This window comes from Carassius auratus, chromosome 29 (genome assembly GCF_003368295.1).
Source record: "Carassius auratus strain Wakin chromosome 29, ASM336829v1, whole genome shotgun sequence".
NCBI lineage: Eukaryota > Metazoa > Chordata > Actinopteri > Cypriniformes > Cyprinidae > Carassius > Carassius auratus.
In genome coordinates, this window is record NC_039271.1 from 17,453,074 (window position 1) to 17,470,261 (window position 17,188).

At 35.5% G+C, this 17,188-nt stretch overlaps 1 protein-coding gene across 2 annotated transcripts; it reads right to left on the reverse strand.

Annotated features, from left to right (window-relative positions):
* Window positions 1-554: 554 nt before the first annotated feature.
* Window positions 555-12,156, reverse strand: LOC113048242 (splicing factor 45-like). 2 transcript variants are annotated; one of them, XM_026209932.1, is made up of 13 exons: window positions 12,044-12,156; window positions 11,630-11,777; window positions 11,340-11,456; window positions 10,946-11,112; window positions 10,048-10,160; window positions 9,817-9,867; window positions 9,522-9,648; window positions 7,802-7,953; window positions 7,528-7,575; window positions 6,473-6,549; window positions 3,037-3,135; window positions 2,860-2,932; window positions 555-930 (listed from the first exon to the last, which is right to left on the reverse strand). In XM_026209932.1, exons 2-13 carry the CDS (start codon window positions 11,750-11,752, stop codon window positions 827-829), a joined length of 1,251 nt encoding a protein of 416 aa, XP_026065717.1. In that variant the 5' UTR covers window positions 11,753-11,777; window positions 12,044-12,156; the 3' UTR covers window positions 555-826. The 2 variants fall into 2 exon arrangements, with proteins under 2 accessions (XP_026065717.1, XP_026065716.1); XM_026209931.1 differs by having other exon boundaries at window positions 11,630-11,865; window positions 12,044-12,143.
* Between the last annotated feature and the right edge of the window lie 5,032 nt (window positions 12,157-17,188).

A 17,188-nucleotide genomic window follows, 5' to 3' on the forward strand; every position in this document is an offset into this window, starting at 1 on the left:
CTTCAGATATGTTTTTGAAAAACTGTTCACCTTTTATTGAGTAACACACAAAGCCCAATTTCTGTTCAGGTCAAGACACACACATTACGAAAACCTATAATTCTTTAAGTGTGTAGATCAAAGAGTAAGGGCTCGTGGGAGTCTGTTATGTCACAATAGAAGAATGTAGGTTTCCTACTTTCTAGAGTCGCATAGGGACATGATGTGTGTCTGATTATATAAATTGTGAACCAGGACTCATTCATTACCATCATCATCACCCCATTCCACATCAGTGTCTAAATTTCTTTCTTCAAACCCATGTAGTAACTACTGAAGAAGACCAGTTTTCAATACCAACAACCCCTTTCTTATCTTTCTTTGCTCAGCTAGACAAATAGTCACACTGCAAATGCACACCATTAGTTAAAGTGTGTTTTGAAAGCATAGCAGTGCTCATTCATCAGGAAGTAAACCAACAAATGACTTACTTAGAGCCTCTGCATGTTAAACTGAAACCGAGATAAAAATTGTGTTCCCACATTTTACCTTTAAAACAGAACCAACCCTAAAAGTTATTGTCCCCAAAGCATTTTTATTTCTGGGTTCTTCATTACATCTTAATCACAAGGACAAAAGGATATTATTAACGGTGACGTGAGAAAGAGACTAGAAGCAATTCACAAAAGAGCAAATTAAATCTTCATTACAAAACATATCCAGGAAAGGGGCACGTAAACTAAAGATTCACAAGGGTGTATAAAATTACTCATGCTATTTACAGAAAGACAAATGACTTCCTCCAGGTGTTTACACTTTCCTGGTTGTGCAGGTCTGGATGTCCCACTCACACCTGATCTCCCAGGTCTAAAACACGGAACCGATCCAAGTTATAAAAACAGGCCTTGACCACGCGACCTCCAAAGTAGCGCCCATTCAGATCCACCACAGCTGAGGAGGACAAAAACAGCACTGGTATGTTGAAAGTTAAAAACACTACTAGATCTGAAAATATGTCATCAAATTATAAATATAAAACTACATTGCTTCAGGAAACACATAAAAAATATATATGAAATGGTAACAAATCTTATATTTAATATATGAAATGTATATTTAAAATGTAATGCTTATCAAAATACATAGTAAAATAATACTAACATTTCCAATAAAGTTAGCAATAAGCAATTATGAGACTATGAGCACAAATGTCCCATTGTAAGATGGAATAGAATTGCTATGCATAACCATTGCATTTACCATGATTTGTAACTTATGACCAGTTGATGGCACTGTCCTAAAACATTACACAATCTAGGGTATTTCCTCAAAGTAAGATACAGATCTGTTTCAACAGAAAGTTGTCAGGATATAACGTCATTTCCTCTTCTGTCGCTTTAAATTAAAATCTACTGGTTTGGTTTTTCCCCAGGTGATCTTGCGAGAGTGGGATTTTCTTTGCCATTTTGAAAAAATGAAAGTGGGCTGTTATGCAATGTATTTGTTGAATTTGTTGCATTTAAAACTTCAGCCCAAGCCTGAAAAGTCAGATTCAGAGTGTTTTTTCAGCCTTGCTTTGTTAACAGATGCCTGATTTACAATATGTGTAGCTCTTATATATGTCATTCTTGCTGCAGAATTGTATTTTGAACAGGTTTCTTCTCCATCTGTTTCTGCTTGGACAAGCAACACTGGTTCTGCAACTTTCTTTCTTTCTTTTATTTTAATCACTTATTCAATACTTTTATTAGGCAAAGGCATTTAAAATTGATCAGTGAAGAAATTTATAGATTTATATTTCAAATAAATGCAGTTCTTTTGATCTTTATATTCATCAAAGAATAATATATTTTTTTATAAGTTTCCACAAAAAGCAGCAAATCAGCATATTAGATTTTAAACCATATTAAAGTAGAAAACAATTATGATAATATTTCACAATAATATAGTTTTACCATGATTTTGATTAACTAAATGCAGTTGTGGTGGATTAATAAATCTTTTCAACCCCAGAAAATATTTGGAGACCAAAATTGTCTTTTCAGATGCAAAATATGAAAAATATGATTATTTTCAAACAACATCACCCATTGGTTAGACAACGAGAATGTCTGTCCCAAACTAACAACAAACTAACAATTTTGCTGTTGTGAACTACCAAATATTATTTGTCTTCATTTTGAGCTGTATGAATATTGCTTTATAATAATAAAAATAACCCCACAAATATCTATATTATTTTTTCTTCTGAAAAACAAATCGCTGTTTGTATTTATTACTATGACAGACAGCTTAACTAAAGTGTTCAAATACTTTGGGGCCACTGAATCTATGAATGCTTCTCCCAAATGGTGCAGTTTAGCTGAGAAGCATTCATAGATTCAGTGGCCCCAAAGTATTTGAACACTTTAGTGTCTGAGTTTAACTTTATTTTTATCCCAAAGGAAAGCAAATGTGTCATTTTCATTTTCAGTGCTATGTATGATCTGCTCCAGATACATATTGAGTGCTGTACAAGTTAATTCAATCTCAAGTAGGAATGCCTTGTTCTTTTCCAGGAATAATAATTAGGAAAGATTTTGTATATATACTTCACAACACAATATGAAATCAAGTTATTAATCCAATCTGCTTCCCTTGTTGAGGATAAAAATGTTTTGAAGGAGGAGTTGATATCTCAGTTAGTGTTTTAAATTAAGGGAGTGAAATCTGGTTTGGTCTGCTATCCCTAGAGGAAGTGATGTAACCAGCCAGGTGATGTAACACCTGAGGGACAGCTGTCACACACTTACCTACTTTATTAAGTGAGATCTGGGGTGCTTAAAAAAATTATGGACCACTTGCACACACACTCTTCAAGTTTGTCTTTAAACCACTCACCTTTAATGGCTGATTCAACTCGTTCAAACTCCAAGAAAATGCGGACAGCCTCCTCGTCAGAAACACCGGAGATCTGAAAACACAAGCCAGACACACCGGTTTCATGTCAAGATATCAATGACATCTGCTGCTTGCATACATCTGCTGCATCTGATACATGTTTGATATAACGCTCACCTCAAAGATGACACACTTGATGACTTTGCCATACTTCTCACACTCTTCCTTAGTCTCAGCTTCCAGGTCTTCATCAACTTCTCCCCTTCCAACCATGTTCTATACACACACAGTTTTTATTTGCAGATGAATCTCAACACACGATTTAGACTTAACTGTCCTGAATATCCACTACTTCTCATGTAACATCCTGTCAAAGTAGCACAAATTAACTGGGACTAGGGGCAAAAACAGGACAGAAAGTGTCAAAGCGAAAGTGAAAGTGGCATTTCTATGCTTTTAATGCTTGTTCAACATAAAGAAAAAAAATAATTCAAGTCTCTCAATAAACAAAGAATAAAAAATGGACCATCATCCCCAAGTGTATTGTACTATTGTGTTATTAGCAGGGCTGCATGATTATGAAAAAAATCATAATAGTCACTTATTCCCTTGAAATTGTAATTGCGATTATTAATAACTATTATTTTAACAGATTTATAGAACAGTTCGAAGCTGAATGCCATATTTAAATATATTTAAATATTATAAGCTCATTATAAGCTCAACTATACATTGGTTTGGTTTCTTCTTTAAACAAGAAAAGGTTAAATTATGTATGGTATAATAATGCTATACTAAAACTAAAAGAAACAAAAAAATGATTAATCAAAGCGATATATTTCATTTACAATTAAACAGATGACATTTCAGTAAAATTTATATTTTCAGGGCTCCAGACTAACATTTGAGAGCAGTGGCACCGGCACCTGATTTGGTAGCACTGATCATGTAATAATATGTCAAGTTTTGTCTCATAGAAATGCACATTAGAACAGGAACTTTATTTTAATTAACAAAAACAGTACCATTGTGAAATCTGTAACAGCCTCATCTTTCATATATTTGTAAGTCATATAACCAAAACTACAGAACCTCATTACAATAGTAAAAGTTCCTGTGGCTCAGTGGTAGAGCATTGCGTTTAGCAGTACAAGGTTGTGGGTTCGATTCCCAGGGAACACGTTAGGTAAAACATTTTAGCATTAATGCACTGTAAGTCACTTTGGATAAAAGCATCTGCTAAATGCATACAAATACAAAAATACAAAAAAAATTAGCTTAGCTATATGGTTTCTGTGGTGTTTGTATTGAAAAACATTAGCCTAAAGACATTAAATTACAAATCCACATCAATTGATAGAAAAATTAACAAAATAATGTATTCCATTACTCCTTTAACATATCAATATGAATATCCTACTTTTCTGCCACCATACCATTGTTACCTTAACTACAGTAAAACTACAGTAAATGTGGCTGCTTTGTAAACATCTTCTAACTGGTCACTGTAATAAACGCTAATTCTAAGTAAACTCATGCTACACTGTTTTCTTTTGATACGAGCGGATAAAAGGTCCGTGTGACGTGCAGTTCAAATGAGTAGTACTGCTATTTTGTTCTGCTGTTGACACGTTTGGCTTCTTACATATCATATATATAACAGAGTGACAACGACTATCAGTTATACAACATTTATTTTATCCAGTGTGTTTGAGTTTGTTAAACACTGCGCTGCAAATACATCTTAGGTAGAGCCCGATATTATCGGCCGATATGAGCTTATTGCATTTAAATCGGCATCGGCGTTTATAACGGCCGATGAAACATGAGAAACAGTCTCATGCTTTACTCATGTTATGAGTGTTGCATAGTTTGCCCACCAGAGGGAGCTCTGCAGCTGCAGAGTTGACAACAGCGCCAGAAATCCATTAGCGAAGAAAGCGATCAGCCAAGCCACGGAGATGTACTGTTTTGACGGTGAGTCTGTCGTTCGTCATGTGAAATTATTTAGTTTACACTGTATATAAAAACGGTGTGGTAGTTCTAGCTAACGGTCCTATCATTATCACTTCTAAATATTCTATAACATCACTTACAGCCGCTAATGCATTGCTATATTAGATTAGCCACAAAGCTAATACCATGTTTATCAGTGGAAGAGTGCGGACGTTAATAAGAGGTCAAACTATAACGTTAGCGTTTAACTTATTCTAAATATATCTGCAGTGTTTCCCACATAATGACCGAGAAACTGTGGCAGGGGGGAGCGTGTAATCAGTCAATGACTAGAAGTTATGTACAGCGTGCCTCGAAAAAACAACAACTGTTATGTTATTCTAACGCTAATATAGCTTCCTTTTTAGCAGGCCCCTTAAATGCTTACTATTAACTTGTTTGAATGTGGTTCTTCTCAAAATTGAAAGCGGTGTGTTCATGACACTAACGTTAACCATTCAACTTCAAATTGATTCCGTAATCTTCCGGTAACAGTAGGCTAACTTTACGTTCGCCAGCGCATGACGATGTTTTGATTCAGACTGCACAAAGAGAAGAGAAGATATATGGGTCCGTTGTGAATGTGTCTGTGAGAGCAAATATAGTGTAGTTACAGTAACTACAGTAGGTGCGTCAGAAATGATTAAACCAGAGAGGACATGTAAATAAATGTGAGCTGAACAAGCGCTTTTTTCACAGACATAACAGGAAAATGTTGTAATAATATTCTTAAATATAAGTAGGTAATAGGTTCTACCTATGGCTTGACAAATAAAAAAATATATATATATATTTCAAATGTTTGCCTATGTAGGAGATCCCTGTTTATTATTATTATAATTCTAATGATGAAACGAGTAATGATACATGGTGATATTATTAATACACAAGCTTATTCTTTCTCTGTCTCTCTTTCTGCCATACAGATGGCTGAAAAAGGTGAATCCTGTAGCAGCAAAGTGTGGGACTACTTCTGCAAATACTTTAACTTTAGTATTATAATTTATTTACAGTACACACATAGACTGTTAAAACCAGCTTCAACTGGAAGAAAGTAAAAGTGTTAAATGTTTAAAATCAGACTGTTTTTTGATCATTAAAAACATATACTTTTGATGTGCAATTGTTTAGTCATTGAGACTGTAATCTAAGGCTTTTTTTTTTTTACATAAATCCCTTCTGGAAAATGGTTTATAAAGCCCAAATACATAGAACAGGCAGATATTTTGCTATTGAATGTTGTGTAAGTGCAGTTTATAGGAAATGGGTCTAATATCCAGTTTATTTTCAAAATCAAAATATTGGCTTATAAATCGGCTCTTTTCGAGTTATTATAGGCATTGGCCCCCAAAAATATATTTCGGTCGGGCTCTAATCTTAGGCACACAGAATAATGAAAGTGGGAATTTTTTATTGTTTATTTATTTTTGTAATCAGGTATTTGAATGATTTTGTAATCGTGGCATCCATAATCGTAATCACGATTAGAATTTGATTAATTGTGCAGTCCTAGTTATTAGCTTAGAAACATGCAGACTCTAATGAAATAAATGGGCAGTTCTATTTCATTAAAAATAAAAAGTTGAAAAATAAGAGAAAGAAAGAAAACACAGCTTACCCGCAGCAAAACCACTTTTGTAGGACATTTGAGAATCTCTGTAAGAGGGTTGGCATCGCTTTTCTTTGAGGCATCCGCTATAACACAGACAGCACATTTCTATTTAAATCCCAACATATAGCTTCACATACCAGCAAAAACAACTTTTTACTGCTGCCAGCTGTAATAAAAACAACAGGTGAAGTGAACATTATTTACTGTAACATCTTTTTGCCACTTTACGGTAGAGATATGCCGGTATCAAATTTTCCGGTTGCGGTTAATTGCTAATGCTTTTATCACGGTATTGGAATTTAGTTTTAAAAAAGTTATCATAATACAGTATATCAGGTTAAATAACTTTTTTCTAATAACAAAAATATTGGAATACCTTAGATTTATGAATGTTCAGAAAAATGTTTCGTTGGCAGTTTATGTTAACTAATGAATTAACTAATGTTTTTTTTGAAAATGAATAGCCTATTAGGTCTAAATATTTAAATATTTGTCACTGCAACGAACATCGTAAGGAATCCACAAATCTGAATGGCCATTTAAAATTATTTAAATATATTTTAGAAAGTAGTGCAGCAGCTTTATTTATGGGGTTTCCAGGGTAAGGACTGCATTTTCTGCAGTTTAGCGCCATCTGCTGTCAGACAGTGAATATGCTTTCATTCAGTGCATCTCTCATGTGTGCTTGTTTACATCAGAGGTGCACACGTGTCTTTCAAGCAGCATACAGCGGTGTTGTGCATTTTGACCAGTTGAAGGGAACAATACTCTTAAAATGCATTCCAAATTCTGAATAATTTGTCATATATAAATATTCACGGTATTTAGAAGTGCCCACGAAAACAATATCATGCATATTCATTACCGTGATACAAGCATTACCAAATACCAGCACGTCTACTTCATGGTTTCCACTGTTTGCATAATGGGCACAAATGTGTACAGTTTCCTGTTCCTAATGACTAACATGGCACAAGTGGGTGATCAAGACACATACAGATGCCAACTAATATAAAAAAAGAAATGACTTCTGGGAAACAGGAAATAAAATAAAGTCAAACCTGAATTAGAGCCATGTGGATCAGCCACATTCTGACTGGATCCTGATGCTGAAACATACACACACATTCAAATGAATAAAATAATACACTCACACAGTGGGTACATGGTTGTACAAATGGCAAAACACAGAGTTGAAAACTAACATGATATTAAAAAAATGATAATATGAATCAACAAGGGAAAAAAACTAAACAGAGAATGTTTATTTTAGACCTGTGATGAGTGGGTTTACACATAGTTACTGCGTGTTTGTTTTTGTGTGTATGATCTCACTCTTTTCCGTTGAGTCGCCTATAATAATCTTTCCCCCACGCTTGCTGGTTTTCTCCACTGAGAGCGCCGTGCTCAACCCCTGCTCGTGTTTTCCCAGGCCCTGTCCATCTCGGAATCCATACTTCTGCATGATTTTATGAGCCACAGTACCACTGAAAAACAGACCCAGACAAGCATTGGACTTTGCTAAATAAATTACATATAACTGATAACTTCAAAATGATGTTGCTTGTGTAGTGTACAGCTGATTTAACTCACATGTAACCCTTCAAACTAGGGCTGGGCGATATATATATATTTAAAAAAAATGATATCTCGATATTGTCAACATTTTTACGATATTCGATATATATCTCGATATGTTTGCATTTGCATTTAAATAATTAAAAAAACATGATTTTCTTTTGCCCATTAAAAAAAAAAACTATTTAGATTAAACAGCTAATTTAAGCAGTTAAAAAAAATCTAGACCAAGAGGTCACTTACTGCTTTTTATTAAATGAATACATGTAGGCCTATATGTAACTGAAGCAGTGCAAATTAAGTACAGAAAGTGCATTCTGTCAACTTTTTAGAGCATGCAATTCACAATTTAAACTATGCAACTGGGATAAGTATTTTATTTACATTTTTTTAACAAGTTTTTAAGATAAGAACAAGTCTGTCAACTGTCTGCGGTTTTAAGAGAAGCTCTGTGGCATGAAACTATGTTCCTACTGACACTAAAAACCCTCTTAGATGGGGAGCTAGTTGCTGAAGCACATAGCTATTTCTTATATATAAATATATATAAATGAATACCAAAGACTTTTGCATTCTCTCTGTCTATATTATGGAAACTGGTAAACATATCAGTGAAATTCCCCAAAAGTAATTCCAAATGGCCATAGCCTATGTTTCTCCATTCAAACATCAGCGGTCGAGCAAGTGCATTTATTTTGCGATCACAAATGCAAACAATACAGTTGAGATCTCACGACAGAACACAGACCGGCTGAACGACGCTTTCATTAGATCACTCAATTCCAGCTGGTTAGTGTTTTCAGATTATCGTCGGCGGCTCTTTCGCACTGAGGAGTGGGCACGTGCGCATGGTTGCCAGATTGCTTAAAATAAGCAAACACCGGGCAGAAAATGTATCCTTGTAACAGTGGAGCTCTGATTCGGAGATTTAAACTCTTGTTATCTGGCAACCGCTATCTTTATAGCTCTCGTAGTAGAGCAGTCCAGCAGTTACAGGTTCCTTTTTTGGACACTCTGCGGCGTTCTTTTGGGAAAGTATGCTTGAATTTGAAATATTCGATATTCCCGATATATTCAAATTTTACATCATCGTCAAAATTATTCCAATATTATCGCTAATATTCGATATATCGCCCAGCCCTACTTCAAACTCAAAAAGTTTTCATTCCATTTTGCAAATCAATTCTTTAAAACGTTTTAGTTACATAAAAAAATTACAAATAATAGTAAAAAAAAAATCTAAAATCTTCTTTGAATTCAAAATTTTTCCCTCAATCTCCACACCTGATGTAACATCTAAAACTTAGAGTGCTCAAATAAATAAAATCAATGAATCTAAATTCTCTGGAATTCTGAATTTATTTGGTAAAGATGCACTATTGAACACTATTCAACCAATAATGAAACATTCTGTATCTATAAACACTAATGACTTCATTTATGAGGGCAGGTTTATCTACTGGAACAGCGATCTTACCCCATATTGGCCAGGAATGTATTAGTTGGTCCTGGGGGAGACCGTGGTCTATCAGAGTCATCAAAAATGGGAGGTGGGATTGCTGCCTTCGACCTCTGCCGACCGTCTTCATCATATGAATATGTTGCTGACATGACAACAAACACAACATTTTAAGTTATTTCCTCACATATACAACTACTAGCTTTAAGACTGTGTAAAGCTACAGAGACAAATCAACATCACACGAAATCGACAACATATAATGATTTCACATTTGGTGAATGATTTTTAAAGGTCAGTGAGATTTACTCACAGTCTCGCTCCACTAGTGATGTGGGAGGGGCGATGGCAGCTCCACCTATACCTGTGTGAAATACAAATTATATCTTATAACAAGACTGACTATCAAATCATTCCCCCATTTACAACTTGTATTAACATCTCAGATTCAATCAAAAGTGTCATTACATACTGACATAATATAGGGAAGTGAGATTAAAAAAAAAAAAAAGGTGAGATAAAAAAAAAGGCAGAAAGCACTCACTCCTCTTCTTCTTTTCTCTCTCATACTCCTCCTCTTCATCTGATTCGCCTTCTGTAGGGAAACGTGAAAATCCACTTGGTGCTCCCCCTCCTTCATGTCTCTCTTTACGCTTTCTAACACACAGTTTTAACAAAACAATTCAACAAAACAACACCAATCCATACGGATCATGCATATACTTCCTATCATGAGTTTGTAATAATACAGTTTTTTTTTTTTAACTAAGTCTCATTAGCGCACATAGGCTTCATTTATCTGATGAAAAATACTGTAAAAACTGCGATATTGTGAAATATTATTACAATTTAAAACAACAGTTTTCTATATGAACCTTTTTTTTTAAATGTCATTTATTCATGTGATGGCAAAGCTGAATTTTCATCTTTATTCATTGTCAATCAATGATTCTTCTGAAATCATATTAATATGCTGAACTGGTGCTCAGTTATTATCAATTATTGTTGATGCTCAATTATTAATACATTTTCTTATCAATAAAAAATTTTTTTTTGCTGCTTTGATGCATAGAAAGTTCAAAAGATATTTGTAACATCATATCATAATATTACTGTTATTACTGTATTTTGATCTAACACAGCCAAGGTGAGCATAAGATGATTCTTTTTAAAAGTATACAATGATGAAGGGGCAAAATTTCCATTTTATGTCCTTTCTTTTTTGTACTAAAAAATTTAAAATTTACAGCAAGTGTATTTCTGTAAACATTATGTACAAGTAATATTAAATGTAATGTCATGGTTGTGTTCTTTCCTATCGTCAAAATTCTGATTTTCCAGAGTACTCTAAGATACTGGCATCAGTCATCCATCCAATAACAGATACACCAAATACTGACAACATTTTCTGAACAAATCAATGGACAATCATGGATGCGTACTTCTCTCTCTCCTCGATCTCTTTCTGTCGCTCCTGTTCTCTCTGTCTTTGTCGTTCCTCTCGGTGTCTCTTCACCACTTTCTCATAGTCGTTGGGAAACATGGGATCATACTCATCAGCCAAAGGGATCAGCACATCTCCAGATGAAAACCCAATAGATGTCGAGTCCTAACAGACACACACAGTCAAACAAACTTACTACTTGAAGAACAACAATTTAAATGAACCACTTAATGTGAAATCCTCATTCAGTTTTATTTGAACATGTTGCCGTGTGGAAGGGTTGTGATTTATACAGGTCAAACAATGTGATGCCAACACTATAAGAGCATAATGATCTTTCTACTACAATTAATAAAATTGTGATTATTGACAGTAATATACACACTGTTTACCTTCATCCCTGCAGCAATGTGTGCAGGTGTATCAGAAATCTGTCTGTCATCTCCAGCACTTCCCCTCTTCAGATCAACAACCGGAGCCAGAACATTGGACTGTCTCATCCTCGGAGTCTGCAAAAGAAGTCCGATTCATCTTTACTACCTCATTAAAGAAAAGAGGTTTTACATGACAGTGGGAAAATGGATAATTACACTCTTTAAGTTATGAATGTAATGTTCTGTAGTAACTGTGGATTAATAAGACTGCATTGTCATTGTCTGCCTTTACATAAACATCGACCCACCTTTGCTTGTGTCAGTGTAGCTTTCTTCACTTTCAACTGAGACTGAAGCAGTTTGAAGTTTTTAGACCAGCCTTCTGTTTTAGTGTCGCTTGTTGCGACCCCCAGATCATCATACAAAGACATTTTATCTGCTTCCCAACCAGAAAACCTGAAATACACACATACACACAGACGCACATACATGCACTTTAAACATAAAATCACAATCTAACCTTACCTGCTTTAGATCTTCTGTTCTAAAAATGATAATAGAGAATGCTTACTGTCAAGTAACGTTACTATTAACACATTTAGCATTCGCTTCCAGGCGGCTTGAAACGAATACTGTACCATATAAATATACTAAATGGTTATTGTCCTACGTTTAATGACTAACGCATTTTAACTGTCAGATATATAAATGCAGATACACACCTTTAGTGAAAATGAATCCTCTAGTCGTTTTGCACCGTCGGTTAGCATAACACGGTACATTACCATAAAGTGTGTGAGGTCGCGTGTGAATGACATCACCAACTGCGGCCAAACGCGTTGTGACGTCACGACGTCAGTTTGAAATTTAATTTGACTTTTTAATCTTTAATTGTTGATGTTTGTTGTTATTTATTTGTCATTCTTTCACTTTTCCATTCCCTTTTATTAATTCCGAGTATCTAAAATGCGATCTGGGACCTCTACTGGTAGTTTAGTTTGTAGTAATGTTTGTAGGCTACATGTCACTCTGTTAAAGATACTGAATCTCAGAAAAAATAAAAAAATAAATTGTGATTTTTTATTTATGAATAAATCAGATGTTTATTACATCATAAGTGTGTAATACCTGCTTTGAGTTAACAATTTTAAATGTAAATTAATTTACACTTAAATATAAATGAAACGTATTTCAGTCTTTAAACAACTGAAAAAGTGGAGTACCTTAAGTCTTAGTTTCTTGAAATGTACTGTTTATTGATTAGCCCCCTTAAGTTTAATTAATAAGCTAATCATCATGTATAAGATGGAATCAAATGTAATAAGTCACTAAATTACAGCCAGATAATTACATGTTTGTAGAAAGGCAAGACTCAAGAATGTGTGTGTGTGTGTGTGTGTGTGTATATATATATATATATACACACACACCGGTACATTTTTTAGTTGTCTATCGACTCCCCGGACCACTGGGTAACTTTTTGGATGAATTAGATGTGTTGCTCTCAACCTTTTCTGAGGATGGTACTCCCCTAGTTATGCTTGGAGATTTCAACATTCATCTAGATAAACCTCTGTTTGCCGATTTCCACACTCTGCTTGCCTCTTTTGATCTCAACAGAGTGTCAACTACTGCTACTCACAAATCAGGCAACCAACTGGACCTTATTTTTACACGAAACTGCTCTACTGATCATGTTCTGGTTACTCCACTGCACACGTCGGATCACTTCCTCCTCACTCTTAACCTCAACAAGATCCCTGACACATCACTTAGCCCTCCACATGTCATCTTTAGACGTAACCTATGCACACTTTCACCCTCCCGGCTATCTGCAATAGTTTCATCTTCACTTCCTTCCCCTAAACTGTTTGCATCTTTGGACGCGAACAGTGCTACTGATACTTTCTGCTCCACTCTTACATCTTGTTTAGACACTGTTTGCCCCTTATCTTCCAGGCCAGCCCGTAACACCCCTTCTGCACCTTGGTTGTCTGATGATCTAGAACGCGAACACCGTTCTAAGCTTAGAGCTTCTGAAAGGGTGTGGCACAAGTCCAAAAATACTACTGACCTTATTGTGTATCAGTCACTCCTATCTTCTTTCTCTTCTAATGTCTCCTCTGCTAAAATGACATACTACCATAACAAAATTAACAATTCATCTAACTCTCGCATGCTTTTTAAAACATTTTCCTCACTTCTTCTTCTACTCCCCCTCCTGCTTCATCTCTAATAGCTGACGACTTTGCAACGTTTTTAATTAATAAAATTAAACACATTAGTGCACAATTTTCCACACCGCAATCAGTCAAGCTCATATCACCAGCAAACTTACTCATTTACATCCTTCTCTTCACTCTCTGAGGCAGAAGTCTCAAAACTCATCCTTTCTAATCACCCTACAACTTGCCCACTTGATTCTATTCCATCTCATCTCCTTCAAGCCATTTCTCCTGCAGTTGTACCTGCACTCACTCACATCATCAACACTTCCCTCCACACTGGTGTTTTTCCCTCATCATTTAGACAGGCACGTATAACTCCACTACTTAAGAAACCCAACCTCAACCCATCTCTTTTAGAGAACTACAGCAGTTTCCCTTCTTCCTTTTATTGCAAAAACACTTGAACGAGCTGTGTTCAAACAAGTCTCTACATTTCTCACACACAAAAATCTCCTTGACAGCAACCAATCTGGTTTCAGAAGTAGACATTCAACTAATACTGCCTTGCTCTCAGTTCTTGAAGCTCTAAGACTGGCAAGAGCAGAATCCAAATCTTCAGTACTTGTCCTGCTTGATCTGTCCGCTGCTTTTGACACGGTTAACCACCAGATCCTCCTATCAACCCTACTGGCAAATGGCATCTCAGGAACCACCCCTTACGAAAATTAACCATGGTTTTACTACAAATAAAACCAAAAAACCATGGTTACTATAGTTAAACCATGGTAACCACAAAATAACCACGGTTTTGCTATATTAACCATAGTTTAACCATGGTATTTGTAGTAAATCTGTGGTTGTACAAATGGTGGTCAACACGCCAAAAAACCATGGGTTACTACAGTTTTACTATAATAAAACCATGGTTATTTTTCGTAAGGGACACTTCAATGGTTTGAGTCTTACCTATCAGATAGGTCCTTCAAAGTATCTTGGAGAGGTGAGATGTCCAAGTCTCAACATCTAACTACTGGGGTGCCTCAGGGCTCAGTTCTTGGACCACTTCTCTTCTCTGTCTACATGGCATCATTAGGTTCTGTCATTCAGAAACATGGCTTTTCATACCACTGCTATGCTGATGACACTCAACTCTACCTCTCATTCCATCCTGATGATCCGACGGTAGCTATTCGCATCTCAGCTTGTCTAACAGACATTTCTTCCTGGATGATGGACCATCACCTTCAACTCAACCTTGCCAAGACAGAACTGCTTGTGATTCCAGCAAACCCATCGTTCCATCACAATTTCACCATCAAGTTAGGCACATCAACCATAACTCCTTCAAAAACAGCTAGAAGCCTTGGAGTTATGATTGATGATCAGCTGACTTTCTCCGACCACATTGCTTAAACTGTCCTATCCTGCAGATTTGTTTATTCAACATCAAGAAGATCAAGCCCTTTCTTTCGGATCATGCTGCACAACTCCTTGTTCAAGCTCTTGTTCTGTCCAGGCTGGACTATTGCAATGCCCTCTTGGCAGGTCTTCCAGCCAATTCTATCAAACCTTTACAATTAATTCAGAACGCGGCAGCAAGATTAATTTTTAATGAGCCAAAAAGAATACACGTCACACCTCTGTTTATCAATGTGCACTGGCTTCCAATAGCTGCTCGCATAAAATTCAAGGCATTAATGTTTGCCTACAAAACTACCACTGGCTTTGCACCCATTTACATAAATTTTTTACTTCAGAATTTTGTGCCCTCTAGAAGCTTGCGTTCTGCAAGTGAACGTCGCTTGATTGTGCCATCCCAAAGAAGCACAAAGTCACTTTTACGGACTTTTAAGTTAAATGTTCCCTTCTGGTGGAATGATCTCCCCAAATCAATCCGACAAGCTGAGTCCTTAGCCATCTTCAAGTATCGGCTTAAAACACATCTCTTCCATCTTTATTTGACCCTCTAACTTTAACACTCACTATTCTAATTCTATTCTTTAAAAAATCGAACTACTTTTCTAATCTTTTTGTATTCAATTTTCTTTTCATTTATTGTGCAATTGTATATGTATGTGTGTGTATACAGTGGGGCTCCAAAGTTTGGGCACCCCTTACAGAATCTGTGAAAATATGAGTAATTTTCAAAAAATAAGAGAGATCATACTAAATGCATGTTATTTTTTATTTAGTACTGTCCTGAGTAAGATATTATACATAAAAGATATTAACATTTAGTCCACAAGACAAAAAAAATTGCTGAAATTATTAAAATAATCCCACTCAAAAGTTTGGGAACCCTTGGTTCTTAGTACTGTGTTCTGTTAACTGTTCAAGCTGTTTCAGACTGAGGACATTTGAGGCACTCAAACACAACTATTTAAAAAGATTCAAACATTCACTGATGCTCCAGAAGGAAACAAGATGCATTAAGCTGGGGCGGAAAACTTTTGGAATTTGAAGATCAAGGTAAATTGTACTTAATTTGTGTACCGGGAAACATATAAGTATCTTCTGTTGCTTACGAAGGGCAGAACTAAATGGAAAAAAAAAATATTTCAACAAAATAAGACAAATTTGGCCATCTTAACCGTGTTCAAAAGTTTTCACCCCCAGCTCTTAATGCATCTTGTTTCCTTCTGGAGCATCAGTGAATGTTTGAATCTTTTTAAATAGTTGTGTTTGAGTGCCTCAAATGTCCTCAGTCTGAAAAAAGATGCATCTCAAAATCATAAAGTCACTGATGGAAAGGGTTCAAATATGCACAGATGTTGGAAAACTTCAGAATCTGGAGGACCTTAAAGATTTTTCTGAAGAACACTGCTCAGTTTAACTGTTCAGAACAAACAAGGGACTCATGCACAACCATCACAAAACAGAAAGACAGTCGTGGATCATCAGGTAACAGCACACAGTACTAAGAACCAAGGGTTCCCAAACTTTTGAGGGGGTTATTTTAATAATTTCAGCAATTTTTTTTGTCTTGTGGACTAAATGTTAATATCTTTTATGTATAGTATCTTACTCAGGACAGTGTTAAATAAAAAATAACATGCATTTAGTATGATCTCTCTTATTTTTTGAAAATTACTCATATTTTCACAGATTCTGCAAAGGGTGCCCAAACTTTCGAGCCCCACTGTACATGCAAAGACCTCTAACTAGCTTGGCTCTTTTCTTTTTATTTATTATATTATTAAAAATCCCATGCTACGTGTACTGTGTTAACCTAACTGAGACTTGTTATAGCACTTATATATCATTGCTCTTTTTGTTGTTTTTGATTGCTTCCACTGTCTTCATCTGTAAGTCGCTTTGGATAAAAGCGTCTGCTAAATGAATAAATGTAAATGTAATATAGGTGGATGATGTCACACCCTCTGGATTTGAATGAGCCAATGAGGAATGGTACCTTTTGGAGGGAAGTTATATAACTCTTTGTCTGTAGTCTGGTGTCATGCATATGAAATTAGATTGGGGGGTTCAAGAGAAGAATCTTTAAGATTCTTATAAAACTAATGTGTCGCATAGGCATCAACATATAATATACACAAACATCATATAGATGAGGTTATATTATCTAGTGATCCATCATAAGCACGTATAAAACACATACAATACACAAAACACAATATACAAGAACAGTAAAAGTATACACAATGCCCTAAAGTATATGTGAATTAATTAAAAGAAAGGTTT